A 25,202-nucleotide genomic window follows, 5' to 3' on the forward strand; every position below is an offset into this window, starting at 1 on the left:
TGGTAAATAAAGCGGTCTGAACTTCCTTTTTCTTTTTTAAATTTTTTTTTTTAAATTCTCCTTGTGCTTTTGATGAGCAAGGGGGAGAGACCAGGAGGAAGAGTAAGCAGCCATAGGGGCAAGGATGCTGCTTTTTGGAGTAATGCCAGCCTAAGCTATTCCTTGAACTGCCATCTTGGTCTGTGGCTCCACAATTGCCTCCATTGCACTTGGATCTTTTCAGCCAAACTGAGGGAAAGGTTGACTTGAAAGCTGAGCTACTAGCAAGACCAGCAAAGCCATCTTTGTTCTTTATTTGGTACTGCACCAAAGCCATTTTATCAGACCAGCAGCTCTAACCACCCTTTTTGACATCCCTGTACCACTCTTTTCACTATCTGCACATCCTAGATATCTTAGAAAGTGCTGTTTCTACTTGGCAATTTTATCAGGAGTTGAATTTCCATGTTAACACACCCAACCAGTAATGTTTGAAAGCTTTCAGCTTTCCATGCTGTTCTTAGTTGACCTGGTGCTACATTCAGGCCATCAAAGGTCAGTGCAGGCAAATAATTCCTAACGTGCAGCTAGACATCTACTGGGAAGCTCCACCAGAAATTACCTGCCCTTGGAAGTCTTGCTCTTATTTTTGTGGATGAATCTTTAGTTTTAATTAAAGGCCTACTTTTACAAATTTGAGAATTTCATCCTACTGAAGGAATACCATTTTCCTTATTTGTAAGGAGAAGCAAACTACAATCTATAAAAGTAGGCTCATGTGCTGGATTTTCCTATGCTGATTTTAGCAAACTCCTTGCTGTTTCATCAAGTGCCCAGATTTGCTGTGTTCACAGTATTGTAGTGAATTGCCTTAATGTATGAAAGAGCTCCTTCTCATCTGTGCGCCCTTGATCACTTGCATTTAGGAAAATATTTACATTTTTCATAACTTTGCATAAAGAGCATTACATTTACTAATTGGTTAGATTCTCTTACTACTGCTGCTACTTCTAATTTAAATGTGTCATACTCCTGTTTTCTAGGTCTTAAAATTCAAGAGTTCACCCATAGATTGTCTTGAATGTTCAGCAACTTTGTGCTTTAAACAGGGCTAAAATCAGCTTCTCTAGGCCATGGATGCCAAACTGGCTTTCATTAAACAACAGAATGGTTTTGCTAGAAATAGCCTGGATCTGTTGAGACTGGTGGTGAGCAAATGCCAACAAACCCTGCTTGATCCGAGTTGAATGGGATTAAATAGTATTTGTACTATACTAAGCATTGTGCTCTGGAGTATGCTAGTCCCACTTCCCTGAAATGATGCTGGAAAAGTGATCGCTTCATTAAGCATTCTGGTAATGAAGTAAGCGATTTTTCTCTTACTGTAAAATCTAAAATTCTCCTTAAAAAATGAAGCAATGCTCCTTTTTCACTCTTGTGCATAAAACTTGTCTATCGAGAGAGAGAAAAATGTGTCAAGAGGGCACAGCCACTGAGTACTGGGAAACAAAAAAGGATGTATTGAAGGGAAATGTGAGCAGAAAATGCTTCCCTCTAACTTCTAGGAAGCTAAACCAAGCTAAACCAATCCCAACCAAGTAGATTAGGTTTTTGGAGTTATCTAAAGACAAAAATTATTACTTTCTTACCTTTTCCAGGATAAAATTGTCCAAATGTCAATATTTTCCTAGTATTCTTTGTAGCAGATGTTTTCAAGATAGAAGCTCATAAAGGCTTGTGGAAGAAAAAAAAATAGGTGGTAATATCTTAACCCATAGTGTTCAAACAGTCTGTAATTTAATTCAAGATTTGAATATATGAGATACACAGATCTAAAATAATGTATGTAGAACTCCTTTATATGTGTACACTTGAACACGCACACTTCCAGGGGCAAAAGGGTAAAAAATGAAAGAAACTGTGTGTATTTATTGCTGTTTGTCAAGCTGTGTTTTCTGCTGCTAGTGTTTCCTGATCAGCTGGGAATATCTTGATTTGTCTGTACCATCTTAGCAGCATTTTCTGTAGTAAAGCAGCTGCAGGAAGGGTGGTGTTAGGTATCTGTCTGAACCGTTCACTGGCCCGGTGAGCTGTTCTTGTTTCCATCTTTCCTAGCGTTAAACATAGCTGCTTTTGTCATGCTAAACTGATTGTAATTTGTCCTCTTCACGGGTGTAAATCTCTATGTGCTACATAGGATAAAGTTGTACAAATTGTTCTAAGCATGACAGACCACTCCTTTTTTCCTGAAGAGCAAGGCTATCCTGTGTGGGACTGTATTACATCATAAACCTGGAGAAAATGGACTTTTAATGTCAGCTATGCAGGATATGTTGTAGTGAACATTTGGCCAAAAATACTGGATATGGTGGGCTTTAGTATGGCTCTCTAATAGTGCACGATCATCTCTGAGAAATGTCAAAAGTAGCATATTGTCCTCAGTGCTGCCTGCACACACCTTTACCTCAGAGCTCTTACTTTAAATCACTTTTGCTGGGTATAAGGCGAACTTAGAGCACTGCAGTGTTCATTGCCTTCCACGAGAGCACAAATTAGACCTTGTCTGTCCTGGAGGTGTCATTGTGCGTGTTACTGCACTGATACAGTTGAACTAATGAAAATATTTGGTAAATCTGCTGCTGTGTCACACCCTCGCTGCAGGCGCTGCAGCCAGGACACGCTCCCCTCCCAAATGAGAAATGATGCAGGAAGCAGATGTTTTAGAAGAAATGAAGTTAAACTCCAGCTCTTTTCTAATGAGATTTGATCTTCTGTGTTTCATTCTAGGGAACCATGTAGAGTGTTGGGAGTCATTTAGAAGACTTTGGGAATGTCATTTGTAGTCTCATACATGCTACATGCAGTCTCATTACAATCCAAAGAAAATTGGTTTGCATGTTGTAGCATGCAGACCAAGCAGAGTTTGTTCCCTGGTGCTCTGTAGAAAAGCCCTATGTAGAGAAGTTTTGCCAACATTATACACTGCTGTCTTCTGGTCTGTCAGTTCTGTGCAATGTTGATATTTATAAAACTTCTGGACAGATTTTCAGCTTGTGCAGATGAATGCCGAACCACCGGATCAGAGTGAAACTAGGCCGATATGTGCAAGTGCTGAAAAGTGACAACTCCTTACATAATGAGTCTGATGGTTTTAAAAGTTTCTACTGATCTTGCTCATGCTTTAAAACTGTATTGCTATTTTAATAATACCTGGCTGCTTCTGTACAATTTGGTGGTTTTGCCTGCTTCTGTTCAGTTTGGTAGCTTTGCCATGGAGGAGAATCACATTTATGTCCATAGCAAATTACAAGTTCAGTGTTAGACTATATATATAAAAATAATAATAAATATATAAATAACAAATATTAATATATATATATATATATAGTGTGTGTATGCACCACTTGCAGCAACACAGTCTCATTCATGGACTCCATGACTGTCAAAATACCATGACAAATTAGCACAAACTCCTAGCTCAGTTGACAGTTCATCTTTTGCTGAAATAATTGTAAAATTATCTTATGCTTCCCTTTTTCTTGATTGTAAAAGGCAGTGGGGTATGAAGCCTGAAGAATTTAACACTGTTAGTATGTCTTGAATTTGGTATGTACTTTTTTAGTTATACCCGAGACTTACTTTAATCCTTTACCAGCGATGTTGTGCATGTCCTGTTTCAGTGTGTTGGTTATAATGACTTGTATCTGCTGCATTTTATCATATTGCAGAATATAAAAACCATAAGGACACATCTTGAAATTTCAGAATTAAGGAGCAAACAGATGAATGGAACTTTCAATCCAGCACAGGTCATGCTGACCTCAATTCTATGGCAAATACTGTGAAAGACTATGGAAATAATTGCAGTGGAGTAACTAGGAAGGACAGTGGTGCTCTGTGTCTGCTTTCCTTTTCTTCAGCTCATGGAGGAATCATTTATTCCCATGGAAAGTGGTGCAAGATGCTATTCTCACTAATGTTGGTTCAAATGTTACTTGACACAGGCACATAACAAGCTGCTGAGCAGCAGAATGGGACCTTCTTGGTATCAAAATTACAGTAACCTTTGTGTTGCACTCAGGCAGTGTATCTACACCAGCTTGTTTTTTCCTGATTACGTTAGTTAGGCCTGGAGACAGAAAAGGAAAAAACATTTGCAAAGTGAGTAGGAAGGACAAAATATCTAAAGTGATCTGTACTTGGAAGTATGAATTGTGCAGCTCAAAGAGCCTTTTTGTGGGGGCATCAAGATTCAGTCTTGATGATGAAGTCATATAAAAGTGGCTTTTTCTACCCTTTTTTTGTCTGATGTGCCACCTTTCCAACAGCTAGAGATGCTGGCTGTGGTGAAGGGGGTGTGGTCTCTCAAGGAGATGAGGATTTAGGAATGCAGAAGAAAGGACCAGAGCCAGCTGCCTCATCTCTTCCATCGATGTTGTCAAAGGAAGCAGCAGGAATAGACTGGGCTACCTATTAAATACTTGTGTAATGGCCTTACCAGGAGGAACATACATTCTCCTCTTTGGAAAAGAACAGAGGGATTCACAGTAACAGTGCTGCTGCTAGGCTGGGTGCAGTATGTTGCCCATAAGGAATCAGCAATCATAGACAAAGGGATTTTGATAGGAATTGACTCCCTCATGCACGGTCGGGCACAAGTTCTTTAATTTATTTAACTTGAATAAACAGAAAATGACATAGCGGATCCCATGTGAGCCAAAAGAGCCATCTGTGGTCTAACCCTGTGACAAACAGTATAGCAATAATTCCAATGCCACCAACAATGTGGAGTTTGCCAGAAAAGCAGATGCTTCTTTTGACATGCATCTTCAATACAGTGCCATTCCTATCCTATAATTGCTGTCTATGGAGGGAGGGTGGATAGGATAGCCAGATGAGCAGAATGGTGACATTGTAGTTTTTGGGGGAAAAGCCAACAGTTTGGAAAATAATAAAAAAGGACAAAGAAGTATAAAAGACAAAGAAGTATTTTAAAGAAGCTGCAAAATTCTCCTCTGTGCATCATGAAATCTGTGACACTTCTTAAGTAAGAGACAATACTTGCATGGATTTATCAGAAATCTAAAGTCTAATACACTATGAAAGAAGAATAAATAATACTTCAGAAACTTCTGTGCAGAGTTTTAAACTTTTTTTTTTTAAAAGAGCTTTTCTTCCTCCATTATTTTAAATAACTAAAAAATGGCCAAACATTCTTAACATGTTTTTTTGTTTGTTTTATTGCTGTACTGTCAGCTTTTGTAATACAGATATTCAGACAGTTCTTGAATAAGCCAAAATATCTGTATATATATTCTGCTACTTTACAGATTTAGCGGGATTAACCTCCAAAATACAGTGATGGATGGCATCCATAATAGTTAAGAGATGGCATATTTACTGCTTTATGAAATTAAAATTGTAGCTACCTACAACCATAAAATGGATCCATTTTAAATGTCACAAACAGAAGCTATTGAAAGTAGCACGTTTTTGATCACATGGAAAATTGTCCATGGCCCTGTTTGTTGGCACTGGAAGTAAAAGTTCACAACAGATAATGACAAAGAAATTGAACAGCAGTAGAACTGGAGATTAACATTCTTCTAATGAGAGTCTGTCCTCTGAACAGAAGTAACTGCCTTAAGTGGTGCAGAAGTCTCACTGCCAGAGCTTATTTCTGTGGGATTTACTTAGAGAAATGGTTACCTGCTCTCTTGTATTTTCCTACAAGGGAGCCAAAAAATGTCCAGGATAAAGCCATGTCTCTCATTTTCCATACATTTAAGTCCCACTTCTTCCATTACACTGTAAGTGCAGTCAGAGAATAATATTATTTATTTTCAGATCTTAGTGAGTGACATCTGAAGAGATTTTAAATGGGGGTAGTGAGTAGGAGTTTCCTGCTTAATAAATGCTAAAGCAGAGTTCTATTTACAATGTAAAGGGACCAATATGAACCTCTTAATGCTTATGAAGAGCTTATTGAATAATTTTTTACTTTAATTCCATGAGGACTGTCCTCTGAGCTGCCACTGAAGTGCTTGTGAGCTTGTGATTTGCAGGCTATGATGTGACCATCTGTGATCTAGTCTGAACTACTGCATGAGTTTCTAAGGTAATGGCTGTTTCAGGTGAAGCATTTCTCCTACAAAGGGTATCTTGAATGTTTCTTCTTGTGGAGAACATTGTAAGATTTTATACCCTGCTATTAACACGTACCAAGAGATGTGTAATGCAAGGGAGGAATTTTGTATTATTTGGATTGTGCCACATATTGGACTTGCTACCTTTTAGGTGCTTACATAATCCATCAGTATGCAACTTACACCTCTCTGAAAATGGATGTTTTCTTCTAATTGTAATTTGACTCCTCAGGCTGGAGCAAAAACTTCAACATAGTCTAGATATTCAGTCCTTGGTGCTTTCTGAGCAAAAGCCTTAGCTGGTTTCACTGAAGAAAATAGGCCTGTGTATGTACTAGAATCAAGAAGGGAGTTGGCAGTGAATTCTTTTGTGTCTACTGCCCAGTGAAGTGCTAACCACAAAAACATATGCATGCTTTTTTGTCTGTCTGGTAGATCTTAGTACCATGCTCTCTTTTTTTGGGTACTTCAGCACCTTGACTTTCTTTTCAGATTCTTTAAATGTGGCCTAGCTGTTGGATTGCACCTTGTTCAGAAATTTCAGAAATTTAAGTCTTTTGCTTTATATGTGTCTATAAGTCTGTCATGGCTAGGGCACAGTAACAAGGTATTGTTTCAGGGGATTGTCCAGGAAATCCAGGTATAAAACTGACAGGGAAGACAGATGCTGTGATTCAGGATGAGCAGGTGGAAGGGGAAAGGGAGGGTTCATGACATCTGGAAAGGAACAGGATGTGGCCCAGTTCAGCACTCCCCTTGTTCTCCTTTGGGATAGCTTTTGTGCTGTAGTGTGGCTAGGTTTGTGTATTCTGCACTTTTTATTTGTCTCTGAACTAGGGGAATCAGTTAGTGGAGCACCAAAAAATCCTTGCCAAGGGATAGAGTCAATGGAGTAAGTGAGTTCCTGGGAACTTTGAAGTTTTTTCATTTATCTCTGGGACTCTAAAAGAGCTCCCTGAACCAGGAGGAGTTTCTTGTGCTCATTGCTTGCTTTATTGTTACCATCTTGCCTGCCAACTCCAAGTAAGAAAGCTTTTTTCTTGAGTAATAACAATAAAAAATTCTCCACACCCTATTCTTGGAGAAAAAAGATCTGTTCAAAGCATCACTGTGACTTTTGTCATAAACTTCAGTGTGGCCAGGATTATGCTCACACTTTCTCAAGTGTCTCCATAGAAAAGATATAGATAGATTTTTGAGCTTGCTTTCATTGCTAGCAGAAGATTGCTGTTGCATTAAGCTTTAAATGTGTAATTTAAATAATACTGGTTCCATTTCCTGTCAAAATATGAAAATGTGACATTTTATAAGAAGCTGGAATGATTTACTTCAATACTTTCTGGTTTCAGTAATTGTTGCTTTCTGGTGAGAACAGGTTCAGTCCTGCTATGTTGCCATAAAATCTGAGGAAAGGAAGCAAAACAGCTCAGTGGGGAATGAGCTTGGGTTGTAATCAGGTGAGTCTTGAAGTGAAATTGTTAGGAGGATCTGAGTCATGACTGGGGTTTGTGCTAGACTTTGTCTTGTTTCATTGCTGGTAGAGCCACTCTTCATGAAGGCATTTTAAAAAGGAAGCTGTGAGAAGTACCTACTCATTCATGCTTTTCTGTATTTCGAGGAAGGGCTTCTTCAGATGACTCAAAAAAATGTACTAACTGCTTCCCTGGATTTTGCCAGAAACATTTTTCTTACTGGCAAATTGGTTCAAATTAGTTGAAGTACAACAAAGAAGAAAGAGAGTGTTAACTAAAAACAAATATCAGAGTGAAAATAACTTTTTTTTGTATTATTATCTTCATAGATGCATGATGATATCCACCTATGGTTTTGTTTCCTTTTAGTATGAAAAAGACTTATCTGTATTTAGAAAAACAGTTTCCATAGGACTTGGCTGTAAAATTCAGGCAAGAAAAAAGGTATAACCCTATATTTTTTTATCTTGTAAAGCTCCTGTTAAAACTTATCTATTAAGGCAAGGGGGCTTCCCTGTTCAGTAGATATGGTTTTTTTCCTTGATTACTTAATTTTCATTCTCTTTATTGCAGTCTATCATTGCTGTGATCCCAGCTGTAGTATTCTGGGCATAGCACTTTCATACCAAGATATGGAACATTTAGAGTGGGGGTTTTGGGAGAAACATGGGGCTGGATCTCCAGGTGCTCCTGGTTTGCCTGTGCTTTGTAACAGGCAGAGTCTTTGCCCAGTGCCAGCATCCACCCTCAGGGTCCCACATCTTCTCAGTAGTTGTTTCTGCTCCGCGTGGCTGAACCACTAACACCTTAAGAAAGATGGAATAGCCTTGCATCCTCAGTATGCAGATAGCTCTGATCACAAAACACAATATCCATAGTTTCTGCCTTGTGGAGTTCACCAGTCCTTTCTGGAATGGTCCTGTTGACTCTTACAGTGTCACTATGAGATCATGTTTTTCACCCGTGCAAGGAGAAATTATGGGCAGTGGTTTAAAGGAAAAAAAGGGAGCAGGTATCAAGGTTTTCCTGCCTGAGGAGATTTTCAACAGAAGTCTGGAGCTTCTGAGATACTCTTTATACTGGTGTCATGCTGAAAATGCTTCGATTTGATTGTTGAATCTTCCTGTGACAAGTGCTTACAGACTAAAGAAGAGCAATTGGAGAAGCTACCCTAAGGCAGGAGATGTGAGTAAAGCAGCAGCAAAGCTTTCAGTTTCTACTGGTTGACTCATGTCCACTGAGAATTGAACTTGGAAAGGTCTCCAGAAATTCAGTTTTGCTTGCTGTAATGTTTCAGACATGATGAGGAAAAACATGAAGCAGAATAGTGCAGGACACTCAAAATGGCATCTCTGCTGCAGCTGTCACTTTGCTGGCTTAGAATAAGTGATCAAGGTTGAATGTTACCTTATTTAAAGAAGGGTAATAAAGCAACTGTCTTCATCCATGAGCACTCATTTCTGTTAAACACTTGGAGTTCTTTCTTCTAGGGACATGATTTAATTCCAAATGAGATCCTATTTCCTAAGCTGTGCACAAAGTGTTGTAGTGTCTTGCTCCACTAGGTATGGCATCTTCTATTCTACTGAGCCCATGCTTTCATTCTACATGTAAAGCTCTCTCTAACCTAAAGTGTTAGGTAGATTAATAAATAAACAAGCAAGGCCCAATTTAACAAAAAATAAATCCAGATTTAATACTTTTCCTCACTGTTACACACATCCACAGAGAATGCATGATAATTTTTATATCAGTGCCAGTTACTGAAGGTGCTGCTTTCAAAATCAGGGAGGTTAGGCAAAGTCAGGCTGGGTAAGCAGGTGCTTTTGGCTTAGTCACCTGAGCAAGGCTAAGGAAACACTGCTGATGAGATTTTGATGCTATGAGATGATCCAAGTAGCAATTCTGGCTAAATCTGATAGTTAATGTGGGCTGCAATTTATGGTTTGAATTTAGAGTAGATGTGTGAGAACTTTGTTGTTAAAACTCATGGTACTTTTCCCATTAGGAACTTTGGCTGAGTGATTAAACTCATAATTAAATGCTAGCATGTTATATAACTTTATATGCATATTTTATTGCACAAAGAGACTTAAATAGAATGCTACTGTAGTGATCATACTCTGTTTTGGGATAATGACTTGCAGTCATTGTCCAAGTTGTCTTCTGCTCATTGAAGTTCTGTTGGAATTCTGTAGTCTGAAGGCAGCAGGGGTCAGTATCTCCCAACCCCCAGGTCAAAGGAATTTCTTTGGGTTATTCCATTTTGGTTTGTTGTCTTTATTCTTTTTATCTGTTGACAGCAAAGAGATTCTTCTGTTCTTAGGGAGGCAAAATCCTGCTCTGACTTATTTGCAGTCCTTAAACATAGAATGTTTTATAAGAAAGACAGAATGGCTCGTATAAGATGAGTATATTCTCCAGCTGGTTTTCAGTACTTGTAGTTATTCCCATTTGGGGTTTATATTGAGAATGAAACACAGGCAAACAATTCTCCTTGTTTTAAGGCACTTCATAGGGACTGTTCAGTCACTGAGCTTTTAGTTTTCCTAATAAGTACCTGTGGTTTTCCCATTGCTGTGGTGGGGCTGTGGAGGGCTGGAGGGAAGGTCTCTCAAGAGAGCAGGCTCCTCACAGCTGGCTCCAGAATGGGCTGGGGAGATCATAGAGCAGATGGGCTGATTATTCTGTCACTGGCCTTTTTTGCTTAGATGTTTGTTGAAGATGACAGGAAGGAAACTGCTGTGTAAAAAGAACGATCGCTAATTACCTCTTGGAGTGAAAACTGAGGAGGAAATGGCAAACCAGTGTGACAGTGGTATTTCTTGTGAACAGGAATATTGCCACAAGAAATAATGTTCTGTTGCCTACATTTATTCCTCCTGTCCTTGAGTTCTATGTTTTAATTTAAGATGCAATGATTATGAAGAAAAATTAATAAATATATTTTTATGGATGTTGCAATATTGCAGATTATTGTGAGGTCCATGTAATGAAAACTTAAGAACAGCTTTTGATATGAATTTTTAGCAAAAACTACAGTTTGTAAACCAAAACTTTTCAAATTTTATTTCAGGTTTTAGACAGAGCACTCAGTTAAGGTTTGTAAAAGTTGTTTCTAAACAAACAACCCCGAACCTTGGCCAGGTCTCCACTGCAGAATGTCTTGCCAGCAAAGCACTGTGTATCAGCCAGGGGTGTGGAAAAAAGTCATACATCGCCGCTGACATCAATATGTTGGCGAAAGCCCAGGTGTGGATGCAGCTGTGCAGGCAGAAGAGGGCTTTTATCGGCTTGGCTGATGTTGTTTGGGGAGGTGATGCAACTCGGCCAGCAGACAAACTCTGCTCCTGGCCCGCGCTGGCCGCGTAGGAGGCTCCGCCAGCACAGTCACGGCATCGCGGCTGCGCTGCCAACCAACCCTTTGCAGCAAGAGAACTGGAAAAAAAGGCCCCTTTGAACAACACAGGGACCGCTATAATTGAGTTTTTACAAGTAGTCGTCGATGAAGAACAGAGTGGAAAAAGTGATTCAGATTTTAAAATTAAAGTTTTAATGTAAAAAACGTGTTTTAGTTGTATGGCTTTAAGATGTCACTGTCCCTTTAATGGCTGGCTGTCGTTAGGTTGCAGGCTTTGAGAGCTGCAGGACACTCAGCACATGGGTTTTGTAAAGCCTTTAAGGCTTGTGAAGGTATGAGTCTCTCTGGAAGCACTGAAAAACCTTCTGTCTGTAAACTTAGGAAGACGACTATAGTCCCATTTACATTCCCATCATGTTTGAATGTGACCACTGGCACTAGAACATCTTCATGTTTAAATAGAAGTTTAAATTTCTCAGAATGGAGTGTTTATGTTTTACAGACAGACAGAATTAGGATTCCTGCTCTCTCTACACACAGACACACATTTTCCTCTCCTGCCTTTGGCCAGCTGGTGACAAGATTTTACAAAACTCCAGTTCTTCATAACATAGAAAAACAAAGATTTTAAGGGAAAACACTAAGAAATAAAAGCAAAACCAAACCAAAGAGACTGAAAAACTTAATAGAGGCTCTTAGCCTTTCATTGTAATTTAGAAATAAACCAGTTTAGATGAAGACAGGTATGTGTATGTTGAGTTTTCTGGCAGCTGCGCGTGCACATTTTGAAACCGTAAACAGAGCAGTTTTGCATTTGATCACTGTTTGCATTTTGAGAACTTCACTGAAGGCTTTTTGAAGATAATTTCACTGTGCCAGACTAAGTTTCTTCTGTTGTGAAAATGTTTTGAAACTAGTTGCTCTGTCATTCCGCATTGCTTGTAACCCTAAAAATAATTGCCTGGCGTTACTGGAAGAAGAGTGGTCTGACAGGCTGACTTGTGCTACTATTGTTAAAATCCGTCAGTGTTTCCATTGCAAACTTGGAAGGGAGCATTTAATCTTTTTCCCTGGAAGAAATTCTAGATCAGTGCTTCAATTCCAAATATAAATATTTTGGAAGAGATTTGATGTTTCTAAAAATCTTTATTAAAAACAACAAAAATCTCTAACCCTATGGCAATGAAATATTGATACTTAGTTTTGAAATGCTGAATGATCAGGAATGTATTTCATTCTTTTGTAATTTTCAGTTCAATTAAATTGGGCAGCAACAATGTTACTACTTATCAATGTTGATTTTATAGCAAGTTTTGCAGTTGGCTGTTCCAGGCCATTATAGCTGCATAATAAACTTTGCAACATGCCAAATTGGAAGATTTCAAAACCTTCCTAGGGAAACACAAAAAAGAAACACATAATTACCATAAAGTATCTGATATAAGACATGCCTTTGTACTTTTCTCCCACTCACACTTCCATTCCAATTTCTTGAGGTTATCTCCAAAATAGTTTCACTTTTCTTGCGTGTAGTTTCATGAGTGCTCTAAACAGAGGTAAACTCTAATCCTTTCCTCTCTGCTTTCACATTCCCATTCCCTGCCTTGTGACAGCCAAAGCTTTTGCGTAGTGCAAAGCCTACATGTGGTGTACCAGATCAGGGAAGATCATTTTTGGGTTCAGTTTGTGGCCATACAACTGTTTGTACTAATCCAAGGAAGAGGGTGGCGCTAGGGTGGGAACAAGTGAGTCTACATTGACATCTCACTTTATATTCTAATTTATTTTTTCCCCCTCCTGTGCCTTTCCTCTGTATTCACGGGGCAGCTCTTTGCTATGAGTTTGTGGTGGAACCTCAGGCTTTTGCAGGAAAGGAGCCACATGCAGCCACTTTGTCAGTGAAAACCATGGAGTCACAAGATGTTTACAGTCAACTTCAGTTCTCTAGTATATTTTTTTTAAAGTATTCCTCTCTTACAACACCACAGACAGGTTCATAGTACTTTTTGTACAGTGCCCTGCTGTACTTCTCTTAATGCAAATGATTTCTCTGCTCTAGATTTCCTCTAGGATGTTTTTATGTTCCATTGGGGTCTGATTGCAAGAGCAATAAGGTTAGATACCTTGAAGAGTAGGTAGAAGTGCTTCTGTGCTTTTCTCCTTTTGAAACTTGAATTTTTTGCCATTATATAGAGCCTTTTTCTTGATAATTGTGAAGTAATCCACAAATATGGAGACAGACAGCAGTATGAAAGTTCTCCCAAGGCACACCATTCATTTAAAGTATTTTCCTTAAGCTACCTGTAGTCCTTCCCTATCTGTAAAAAAATAATAGCAGTATTATATGATGTACTAAAAGCCAGAAGAGATAGAAAAGAGGCTTCTAATTATTTTTGTATTTTTTGATAGTTTAAGGAAAGTGCATGGTCTTTGTGTCTGCCACAATTTGACATGTGAAACAGTCATAGTGATACAAACTTTGTACGTGCTGGAACCTAGAGGAACAATAGTTGCTATTTCATTTTCACATGAGATGAAACAATGAAGAGTGATAAAATCCTTTGAGTAATATTCAGTGGAGGTTATATATAATTTGACCCTGTGTCATGCATCTAGTGGTGGTTGGAGATATTAGGATGTGCCTGTGAATCCTGTCCCAAGTGTGGTGTGAAAGCAGTTGTATTTAAAATCCGTGGGTAATTACGAACAGGTTGAACACAGCGCTCCACAAGGTAAGCAGGCTGCTGTGGATGAGCTGATGTGCATGCTGTGATTGCTACCTGTACTTCACTCTAACCTGCTTTTTCCTTTGCAGCAGTCCATTGTACCAGCCCATCCAATGGCTCCTCCTAGTCCCAGCACCACCAGCAGTAATAACAACAGTAGTAGCAGCAGCAACTCAGGATGGGATCAATTAAGTAAAACTAACCTTTACATCAGAGCACTGCCTCCAAACACCACTGATCAGGACCTGGTAAAACTATGCCAACCGTAAGTACAACGTTTAAATGTAAATTATAATGTCGTATCTTAGAAGCTTGTAGTAGGTACCCAAGATGAGTGTTTGGATTATGAGGGAAGGAAACCAGATACATAAACAAACAGCTTCATGCTGTGATATGGTGGCATGTTTCAACTTTGTTGGCAATCAGAAGGAAAAGATTGTTTGATGCTTTGGAGAAGCACAGAAAGTGAGAATACAGTGGTGAACTAAAGCAACCCGCTGCTTTTGTAAAAGCTGTGATTACCCATTGTGCTGTTGAAATCACAGATAAAATTAATACCTAAATGTGAAACTTGCTATTGAGAACCTGCATAGAGGGTCTCCTCTGTTCACTGCTGAGATAATCTGTTGATACAAACTTGAGTAATTGTTCTGAATCACTGTAAACTACAATGTGCATTTGAAGGCTTATCCTAGTTTGAGACTAATTAATGGCTGTACTTTGCTGCACAGTTATTTTTAAGATTAGAAATAGGTGGTCCTTGTAAGAATCCTGTCTAGTGGCTGAAGTTCTGGGTAGACTTGGTTTAGCAGAGGGCTTTTAGGCAACGTTGTTAAATTAAGATTTTTTTTTGCTTAAGAGAGTTATTTGTTCTATTTTTGAATTTTTACAGCAGCACATGCCTCTTACTTTCAAATATGGGTTCTGTGTCAAAAGACTGTACAGTTGGGTTGTTTATACACTGTTTAAAATCACCTGCCTAAATGTTTTACTGGATTTTTAAAATGTCTTAGTACTTCTGAAATTCATAGTGCACTGTCTGGATTATTTTGAAATCAAAAGTACTCAGATAAATTTTCAATACTACATGTAGGAAAACATCCAAATCTGTCTATTTCGAATGAAGAATTATTAAGATTTGAATTTAATGCTACTGCTACAATTTAAAAAATAATTTTATGTTCCATTTAGCAGATAAGTAAATAGGAGTATACAAAAATAAAGCACAACACCAGTAATAAAAATTGATAGCAAAACCTGTAAAATTTGGATCCGAGCTTATGTGAAGTACTTTGGTTTTGTATATTGGAAAAAAATCTGATACCTAATTTACAGAGATGTTTTCTTTTTTAATTTAAAAAAAATGGACTTTCAGGGTAGTAGTCACATAGAAGGCATCTTAGTATTATAATAAAAACAGCTTGCTCTCAGATCTTTAAAGAAAAAAAATTCTATTTTCTTATTTCTTCAACAGCAAATGAAATCCTTGTGTTTTGCAGAGAAGAGAATAGATAATCAATCTTTGAAAAGGCTTGTTGATAAATTAAGCATTTTTACAGCTCCCTATGTGACAATGACCTCTTGTAACTTGGATTTTAGTTGCAAATGCATGTTTTTCAGAAGTGGATTTTTCCTTCCCGTTTTTGTCTTTTGAACTGATGAAGAAACCTTGGCTTGTGCACTCATGTTATGTTAGGACAGAGCTGTGAGGCTATTTTGCACTGGAACCACCCCAGTAGCTACTATTTGTGCAGTGGTTACTATAGCTCCTTAATCTCTTTCTGAAGACATTTTGGTTTGCACAGTCTCAGATGTCATTGATGCATGAACAGCCCAGAAAAAATATTTTTAATAATTTGCTGTAACTGGTCCTCTTCCTCTTAAATAACCAAAGATTCCAATTTTGTTGTTACTGTTCAATATATAATTGTAGTTGGAATAGTATGAATTGTATAAATAAAGAATAGGCAAAAACTTCAGCCATGAACTTGTTAAATCAATTCTGATGTGAATTTACAGATGTGGAAGGTTATGACATTTATTCCTGTGAGATATTTCCCTCCTAAGGATTTTACCTAAGAGGAAAGGAGATTGTCTCCATTCTCCATTTCTGCTGAGGAAGCAAATGAGATGTCCAGAAACTTTAGGTAGGACAACATGATCCCTGAGCAACTAACTGGATTTGGCAGTAAGATAGAAATGGCAGCTCTCTCCCTCTTCACCAAAGCTCAGTAATCCACTTCTGTAGACCATGTGAAGTTTCAGATGCAAAACTTTTCCTTCTTGGAAATCTGCCTAAGCTTCTAGGATGTAAAGGGCAAGATATTCTTCAAAGTGAACCTGCCATGTTCATTGTTTAAGCTGATATAATACAAAATAAATGGAGAATAGAATCTTGGACACACAGAAGTCAATGAAGAGACTGTTGTTTACTCCAGGTCTCTGAAATATATTTTTGTCTCTTTCTAAATTCCTAAGATTTTACTGAGAGGCTTTTAGAGTAATTTTAGCTCCTTTTCTCCATATAGAGTAGGCCTTGATATCCTAAGAGGGTGTCCACTGCAGTGCTTGGTGCTAAGAATAGGTGGAAAGGTTGCTCTGCATTTTGTAGAAATGATCTTGCTAGTTGGCAATAAGCAGCTTTTGGTGGATGTACATAAAAATGTCACTGGCTTGTTTTGTGTCTTTTGGCTGATGTCAGACAAGACAGAGGAACACCTGTGGGTTGAGGAAATAATGGTTGAAGAACATCAATGTCACTGCAAGTACCAGAAACATCCTATCTGCAGAGATTTTTCCTTCTGATTGTCATGGACTTGTATCATATATGGCCTACTGAAAAGTTATTTTCAATGATGATTATGGTAGAGAAAGATTGCTTTTGACAGAATCCCTCAGAATACAAGCTCAAATAATCTACAGAATTCTTGTGTGGGGGATTGTTATACTGTGAGTTTTATTTGATTTAGTCAGGATTTACATTGTTCTTCTCACGACAGCAGTGCTAATTTTGGCCATGTTTTTACTTCATTTTATTCTTTTTGGTGAATCACTAGAAAAACCCCTTATCAATTATGGAAGTGTTGGGCTTGCTCTCCTGTTGTAGCACAGCTGTGCAGTATTTATGAACACAGTGAACAAACGTTCACCAGCTTTGTGGAAAAGTATTTTCCTGGCAAGAGCACAATTTGCCAGTATACATGTCCACAAATCTGTCTTCACCTTCAACTGATTTTCTATCAGGAGAAGCTCTTTTCCTGGTTGAAAAGAGCACATTGTGTTTTTGTTGTGAGGGCTTGGGAGCACGGCTGTTTTTCAGAGCATATTTCTGGCTTTTGTGTGGGAACTGAAGCTGCCATATTTCTGAATAGTTCATTCAAAATTGAGCCTGCTACTCCAGTTCTGCATTGAGAAACCAAATTTCTTCATATCAGTTGTGCCAGAGGCAGAAGTGTGGGGAGGACTAAAGTAGGTATTGTTTGTCACAAGGATGTCATAACAGTCAGCTCAGAACCAGAGGAGTGTCAGGGGGACATGATGTGAGTCAGCCCTGGCCATAAGAGCTTCCCATCAGGGATGTGGGAGTAGGCAAAGCAATCCATGCAGTGGCCCACAGGTCCTGTCTTTTCTGTGGGAGGCTGGACAGGAGCAATCAGCTACATAGGAGAGGAGCAGAGGACAGGAGCCAGTGAGGTTTGGGAAAGTCTGCAGGAAGCTGCCTGACTCTGCTGTGTGGTTTCTTTTCACAACCTTGGAGTGCCATTGCATGGGACCTGCTGCACTGAGCAAGCCTCTGCCATGAAGAGCTGGTTTGACAGGGTTGCTGAAGCAGTGTTTACTTCAGCCATGCCTAATTGCACTCCCTTCTCTTGGTGTGGATATCAGTACTTGATATGCTTTCTTCAGCTCAGATGGGTTTTGAATATATTATTTAGGCTTTAACTATACTTTCTTATTAGCGGCTCTTAATCATTTCTTTTAACTTATTGAATATCTGGATCTGAAGATACAAGATTAAATCCATTCCAGTTATTCACTGAAATTGTTGAGCCTGCTTATCTGATTAGGGACTTACGTGATTGGGTTTTAGCAAATTCAGCCAGGAGTTTGTAACTTGCTTTGACATGTTTTCTAGGTGCTTTCCAGACTCTCACTAAGCACTGTGCTTTGCTGAGGATGACCTTTATGCTGAAGCCACATGGTTCCAAAGCCCTGTACTTTCCACTGTCTAGCTTATGATTTACTTGCTGGCCTGCAGCAGCATTGTGTCTGTGTAATGCTGTTTCTTCAAAAACCTCCTTTTGTGAAATGTACATCATTAAATGAGAATGATGCAGCAGACCCTTCATCCTCCTGACAATCCCCAGTCCCTGGGTGAGATTTCAAGCTTTGAGGCTTAACCCAAGTCTCCTCTGTTCAGTTCAGCATAAATCATTTGGTCAGCCTACCCTTTGGTATTTTCCCTTCCAAGTGTTTTCTCACACTCTGCTACTTGCATCAAGCTGTTTGTAGTCTATGTGATATTTTTGAAATCACTTTTTCCTCTGGACAGTTTCACTTAGTTGGCCTTCCCCCTTAAGTTATCACTGTTGGGTCATAATGTGGGTTTTTAATGGGATTACATTGAGGAAAACAGCCGCTTTAAGATAACAAAATATAGAATTACCACAGCAGGCCATTGTTCTCTGCCAGGATGGTCTGCACACAGAAATAGAACCTTGCAGTGGCTGCCCTTGCATATGTGCATTCTGAAATCACCTGTCTTGCTAAGAGAGTAATTTAAGGGTTCCTTGCTAAATACTCAGCATCATGAACACAGGCATAGCTAAAACACCTGGCAGGCTAATGGTTTTGTTGAAGCATATGACCCAGATGTGATATACAGCTTTGTTTCCAAAACATACTTAGTTATATACTGCAATGTTTCCCTGTTTTGAGGCAAGATAACTTGAAAGTTGTTTCAATTCCCTGTTCTTAATACAGGACGTATTTTCATTGTCATGTGACATTCATTAGCATATTAATGTTTCTATGTTCTTTGCTGTGTAATTGTGACCTCTCCCATGTTGCCATTTCTCATCTCCTTCAAACATACTTAGGACTGAAAAGAGGTGAACTGGAGCTCAGACATTTACTGTAGCAGGGAGCTGGCACCACTGTGGTCACTTAAGATCAAGAAATTTGTTAATTTTACTCAGCATATCTCATTAGAAACAAAAAAAAAAGGCTGGACTTTAGAAAATAGTCTGAACATCTCTTGCATTTAACTCCTTGGGAGGGTGATCTGGGCAGGTCATTTCTGCTTAGAAATAGTTATAGCACATGAACACAATCCCTAAGTGGCTAAGTGGAAGTGGAACGAAAGTTTTCAAAGCCAACTTCTCCAATTCTCTTTAAAGTATTTTTTCTTTATTCCTTTTTTCTCCATTTTTCTTGCATTTTTCTTTCATGGTTTGCTGGCTACAGTGAGGTATTACATTAATAATTATGTGGAATATGATTTCATGTCATATAATTAAATGTGATACATCAGTGTCTCTGAAACTGTTCCCTTTGAGAACAGTATTAATACTGATTATTTTGTAGCAGGAGCCTATCTATTGTTCTACCTTTTAGGGTAGAAAGAAGCCCTCTGCAAATTTCTTTTTTTCAGAGTTATGTGCGCATTTTTAAAAACAGTATGATTGCATACACATCTGAATAAATAACACCAGGTTTACAAAATAATATTTGGTTCTAGGAGGAGAGAGATTCCTTAGTGATTGAGCAGTATGTGATTTGTACTGTTCAGCTTGTTTGTATAATACCAGCATCACGTTTTACCTTTATTCCCTGTTGAAGGAATGTGGCATGGTTTGGGGTTTGTGTTAATTGCAGTAGGTTTTCCTTAACTGCACTTTTCACTCAGTTTTGCCCTTCAGAGCAAATGTATCCCCAAGGATGGTGAAGGTGTGCTCCCTGGATGCATTCACTGGTTGTGCCAATGCTGTTGCCTGTGCAGTGGTGTGGAACACAGTAGAGAAACACCCACAGGAACCCTGGGACCAGATTTAGCTAATCTCCACTGTGTTCTGCCCAGCTGATGCACCCAGTTTCTCAACCAGACAGACTGTCAGAGGAGGAGTGGCCTGCCACTGTGGTGTGTAAACTGGCTCTGCTGGTTTCTATCTGAGCTGGTGAGGTTCCTGGGAGGTTCCTGTCAAAAATATGTATCCCATTTCTACAGCTGAAGAGAAATAGAATTTGTTATTGTATATTCCTTTTGCCAGATGCACCAGAGAGATGTAGGCCTGATATGGAGGCTGAAATGCTCCTTTTTGCCAGGGCTTGACTGCCACACGTAGTGAGGCATTTGCTTGGTATGCCATGGGAACTGTGATTGGCCTGGAGATGTGATGTTTGGTTTAAATGTTTCCTTTTTATTGTTTAGCAACACATCTCAGCAGTCATGTCATGAAGTGTCTAGCCTGGCATGATGTGAAGGAAGACTCTCTATCTTCCCCTCAATATTTGGACGTTAATTAGCTAGAAATAAAATTCAGACAGCTTTACATTCATGATCAAATGAAATCTACACTGTAATTCTCTCTGAGAAGTTCCAGGGTGCTTTTTTACAGTAATGCTTTCATGTTGAATGTTACTAGGGACCCATAGATATTTTCAGGGAAATTGCAGTTGAGAGAAAAGTTGTCCTATCCTCCAGATGCAGATAGTCTCTTGACATGCCTCAAATTTAAAACAAATATAGTTTTAATTTTCTCTTTCCATTTTTTTATTAAGCAAAGATTGTGGTTTTTCTAAGTCAGTATTTCGCTTAGCCTAACTTAAAAGCAGTTCCCCTGAGCACATTGTTTAAAAAACAAGTAATTCAAATAGAGAACTGCGAAGGAACTCTGTGTTTGCCTGTGCTCGCAGATGTGGAGATCCAGTGATTGCAAAACTCCCTGTCCCCTGGGAGATGAGAGTTTTGTTGCAGTGTGGGGCCAGAGGAATGGTGATCCCATGGAATTTCCTTGAGGAAGTGGGGGCGAGGGAGAAGAGAGTGGAAGGAATGTTTCAGCCGCAGCTGCTTGTAAAAGGAGCACTAGGAAAACAGATTTGGTAAAAGTTACCACCATTTAAGATCTCTTCTTGGAAAACAAAAAGCTGATTTGGTAGTGCAGGGCTGGGTATTTGCTGTGCAGAGATGCAACCGCAGAGCTGCAGGAAAGAAATGTCCAGTGGCAGCTGTTGGAATGTCTTTGATCAGGGTCCCAGTCCCCAGCTCCACAATGGCTGGGACCTGATGCAGATGGGAAGTGGTAGCAGCAGTTATTCACTGGCATAACCAGTAATCCAAGAACATTTTGAAGGGGATAGTTTAATTCCAGTGGACTACTGAAAATTTTAACAAGTACAAATCAGGCTTTTTGGTGGGTTCCATGATACCAAAAACTGCCCCTTCTGTCAGAGACCTCTTAGGCAGGCGTCTCAGTCAGAAACCAGTCCAGAATTGACTCAGCTTAGAGCCCAAGTTGGTTTTGGCCTCAGTGTGCTTACATCAAGCTTGTCCTTTTCTTCAGGAAACCATTCAGAGTAGAAATCAGGATCAGTATTTGCAAGCAGGTTCTTATATCCAATGTCCAATACCCCGTTATCACGAAACTTGTAGAAATCCTGTGAAGTCTTGACTTTGTTTGCTAAAGGATCATTCTGCTTAGCTCTGATTTCTCTAATGCTAACTCCTTGAAATTAAAAAATGAGACATCTGATGTTGACATGTTATAAGGCCACTCTTTTTTTTATAAACTTTTAACCTTTTTTATACCCACATTATTGCTGAGCTACATTTTGGGTTGACAAACAATGGCCTTTAACACTTTGCAACCCACATAATAAATACTCATATTTACCTGCAGAATGAAAGCAGTAGCAAATATTGGTAAACTAGTTGAATATAATTAATTAATTTAATTCAGATCTTGCTACCTCCAATGAAATGTGTAACTGAGGAAATAGAGAAAACAGTGTTTATCTTTAAAAAACCTCCACAGAATATTAAGACTTGATCCTCAATTTTTTTTCCCCCAACTCCTAAAATTTTACCCTGTTCTGACATTCAGAAAATATTAGCTGCCTCAGTTCAATTTGAGCAGTTGCCTTACTCAAGGCTCAGACAAACTCTGTAGAAAATTAGATCAATAAAGGGTTACTGAGAGAAGAATTAATTAAGAATTCATAATGATGAAATTAATAATTTCATCATTTAAGTGTCTGATCTTTGTAGATAGATGTGCTGTACCTTGGAAAAAAAGTCAAGTTTTAATTTGAATGTTGATATTGTTATGATACATGGACACAGAAAAAAAACCACAAGTGAAAACTCAAAAAGAAAATACTTCAATCTGGGGTCTGTTTTGACACAGTTACTAGTACAAATATTCTACTTGAAATAACCTGTGTGAGTTGAGTTAATCATTTACAGAATCAATTGCAGTGGAAGAAATATGTTCTGATTTCTACTCCTGTCTTGCACCTTACATTTCCATTTCTTCTCTTACTTATTTTACCAGAAGAGAAAAATTACCCACCAAAATGTGTGTAACTTCACTTTTAGTTATAAATAATTACCTTTAATTAACTGATTGTTTTGGACATCTTAACTGAAATATGTTAGCATAAAATATGTGTTGTTCTTAAATGCTTTTTTCCATATTCTTTGCAGTTTGTAATTTTATGTCTTTAGAAGACAGAGTCTGAGTCAGTATTTTTTCCTAGGAAAACATTGTGGGCTTAGGTTTTACACATCATTAATATTTCTAATCCTAGTGCTGCTTTTTGGCTTACCTGTAGTCACTAATAAGCTTTCACAAGTCTTCTCAAAGTATCAACAATTATTCTGTTGCATTAATAAGGACTTTAATGTCTGAGTGAATGCAATATTGAAATAAGTGTTATGTTAATAAAAGATCTAAAATGGTAAGAAAAGAGCTTCATACAGGGTAGTACAGATACATGAGAAACCTCAAATCTTTTATTTTCAAACTCTTAATGTCAGAAATAAATCTAAAGACTTAAAAAATATCCAAACTACTTACTTCTGGTTTCAAGGACTTTGCTGAAAGGGTAACTGAAGAGGTTTTGGGGTGTGGAGACAAGCACAGTTTTATAGTTCAGTATATAATTTCATTTAGTGTATATATCAAAGCCCAAAGAGACTGCTGTGCTCACAAACAGAAATGCTTCCCCATGCCCCAGAGATGATGGCAAGCTTGACTGAAGCTGTCTGTGTGCAGTGTGCTCCCAGAGGCCTGATCTTGGAAAGCCCAGAGCACCCAGGACCCACTGCTCCTGCTGCCAGCAAGGGTTGGAAATCACTCCCTGCTCCAGAGTGTGCAGGGAGGATTCGTCTGGTGGTGAGGGCTGAGCTTTGTGGTGCTGAGTGCCAGATGAACTCCACAATGTCTGGTTCTTTTGGCACTGCACTGTGGTTTCTTTTTCTTTTCAACCTGTAGCTGTGCAGTACCCCAGGCAGAAATCTCCCCTGTGTTAAGCCTGAATGCCTTGGCTGAGTTCTGGAGAAGATATTTGGCAGAGAGAAGAGAGACTCTTTCCCTTCAAGGCCTGAAGGTATCAGCATGGTGGGGTACCCAGCCGAGCTGAAGTAGCAGTGTGCATTTCCTTTCCTCATCACTGTTTGTGATACTCTTGATCTGGAAAGGTCTCTTTGTAAATGATTTGCCTTTCCTCCCCTCCTTCCCAGAGATCCTGTATTTAAACTCTTACATTTCCCATACTTGAAGCTACATGTTTTTTATTGTATGGAAGGCTTTGTCTTAAGTTTTATTGCTAAGGCTTATTTGTTGCCAAAAGTCTGTGTGCTACATTTTGAAGATCTCAAATAATGAGAGGGAAAGTCTTGCTCTCTGTTCCTTTTTCTCTGTGGCAGCTTACAGGGCTTCCACATTTCAGAACAGAGGTACAGTACTAGCAGTGAAAGCCTGTTGTGCCAGGACTGCTGCTGAAAAGTCCATCATCATACAAAGGCCTCAGCGTGAATGTACTTCTAAAATGTAAATTAGGATCAATTCTTTTTGAACATCTTCCAAATATTCAGAGTTATGACATTTTAAAAATACACAAGAACATGTCCCAATCCTCTATTCTTCTCAAGTGAATTGCATATTACTTTGTCCCATGGGAAATTCTGAAGGTTTTTTCCTCCCATTTTATTTATCCCTTAAATAATTATATATTTGTTAATTCTCTTTGAAGTCTAGGATACTTACTCTGAATTATGCAGTTTCACAAATGCCATTAAATATTTTTAAAAGAGTGGCCCTTCCTGGAAGAGGGGACAGCTCTGACTGCACTGTTAACTGTTTCCCATCTAACACTTGAACTGAGATCGAGGTGATAATCTGAGGAGCAGAGGCTCACTGGTCTGGATGTAGCTGAAAGGTGAGCAGAAGAAAAACTTGACTTTTAAAGGTAACTTGTTACTGAACGGTATCCTAGCGGTGGATATAGGTTTTGGGAACATTGTTCATTTCTTTATCTCATGGGATTTAAAAAAAATATAGTTTAATTAGAAACAGAGCAGATCTAAATATATAGCTGCAAAACCAGATGCTCAATTCTTTAGAATGTTGTAATGATATACTAATAGAAACTCTACTGAAAAGGGCATCCACTGCTATTTATATCACTACAACAAAATCAGTTAATTTTTTGCCATGAAAAAGGGGAAATTAATTTGTTTCTCTCTATGAAGATTTTCAAGTCCTTGTGATAGAAAATATCTGAGTGCCTTTAGGGCATCTTAGATTTGCTCATCATTTTCTGGTAGTTACTGTGCCTTGTTTTGTCCTTTCCGTAAGTGAGAGATGGGAAGGCAGCTTAAAGTGCAGAGGAAAGAGTAAATTTTCAGAATTGTGTGTTGTAGTCAGGAGGGAGTTCTGAGGACAACGCTTTCTTCTGCTCACTAGTGTTTTTTCCAAACTTTTGCTTTTTTCAAGGGGAGAGAATTTACAAGAAATTTAATTTCCCCTCAAGAATTTTGCTAGATTTGTATTTGGATCTGGGTCACTGGTGTTCTGCCTTCTTTAGGACTCAATACTTCTGTTCATGCTTGTGCCAAAGAGATTTGACAGCTCTTGAGTTCAACTTCTTCAGTGATGGAGGAAATGTGAGGCTGTTTCTCTCAAGCTGCTTTCCCCTAGTGGTAGAGGTCAGCATTTGGCTATGACAGTTCTCCTTTATTTCTTTGGCAGGCAGTTCTCTGACATTCCTGTTACTGAGATCATCCTCACTAGGCTTTCAGAAGAACATCTGACTGGGGTTCAAATTCTTCACCTTCTGCTATTCTGACCATATAGTATGTTCTAGGAGAGGTTTTGCTCCTTGCCATTAATAATTAATTTGTTTCTAGATACCTTTTGTTAACACTAAGATCTGTTGATTTGTGGTTTCTTCCTTTCATTGTGATTTGGTTCCATGTTAAGGGTGGGGATTCTTTTAATCCCAAAGATAATTTAAG

At 38.7% G+C, this 25,202-nt stretch overlaps 1 protein-coding gene across 3 annotated transcripts in view; it reads left to right on the forward strand.

Moving 5' to 3' along the window:
* Positions 1–25,202, forward strand: part of RBMS1 (RNA binding motif single stranded interacting protein 1) — a 140,936-nt gene that overhangs the window by 63,856 nt on the left and 51,878 nt on the right. For all 3 annotated transcript variants that reach the window (XM_066553672.1, XM_066553674.1, XM_066553675.1), the window contains exon 2: positions 13,774–13,949. In XM_066553672.1, coding sequence (XP_066409769.1) covers positions 13,774–13,949 — 176 coding nt within the window. The remainder of the gene's footprint in view (positions 1–13,773; positions 13,950–25,202) is intronic.

Source organism: Molothrus aeneus, chromosome 7 (assembly GCF_037042795.1).
Source record: "Molothrus aeneus isolate 106 chromosome 7, BPBGC_Maene_1.0, whole genome shotgun sequence".
Taxonomy (NCBI): Eukaryota; Metazoa; Chordata; class Aves; order Passeriformes; family Icteridae; genus Molothrus; species Molothrus aeneus.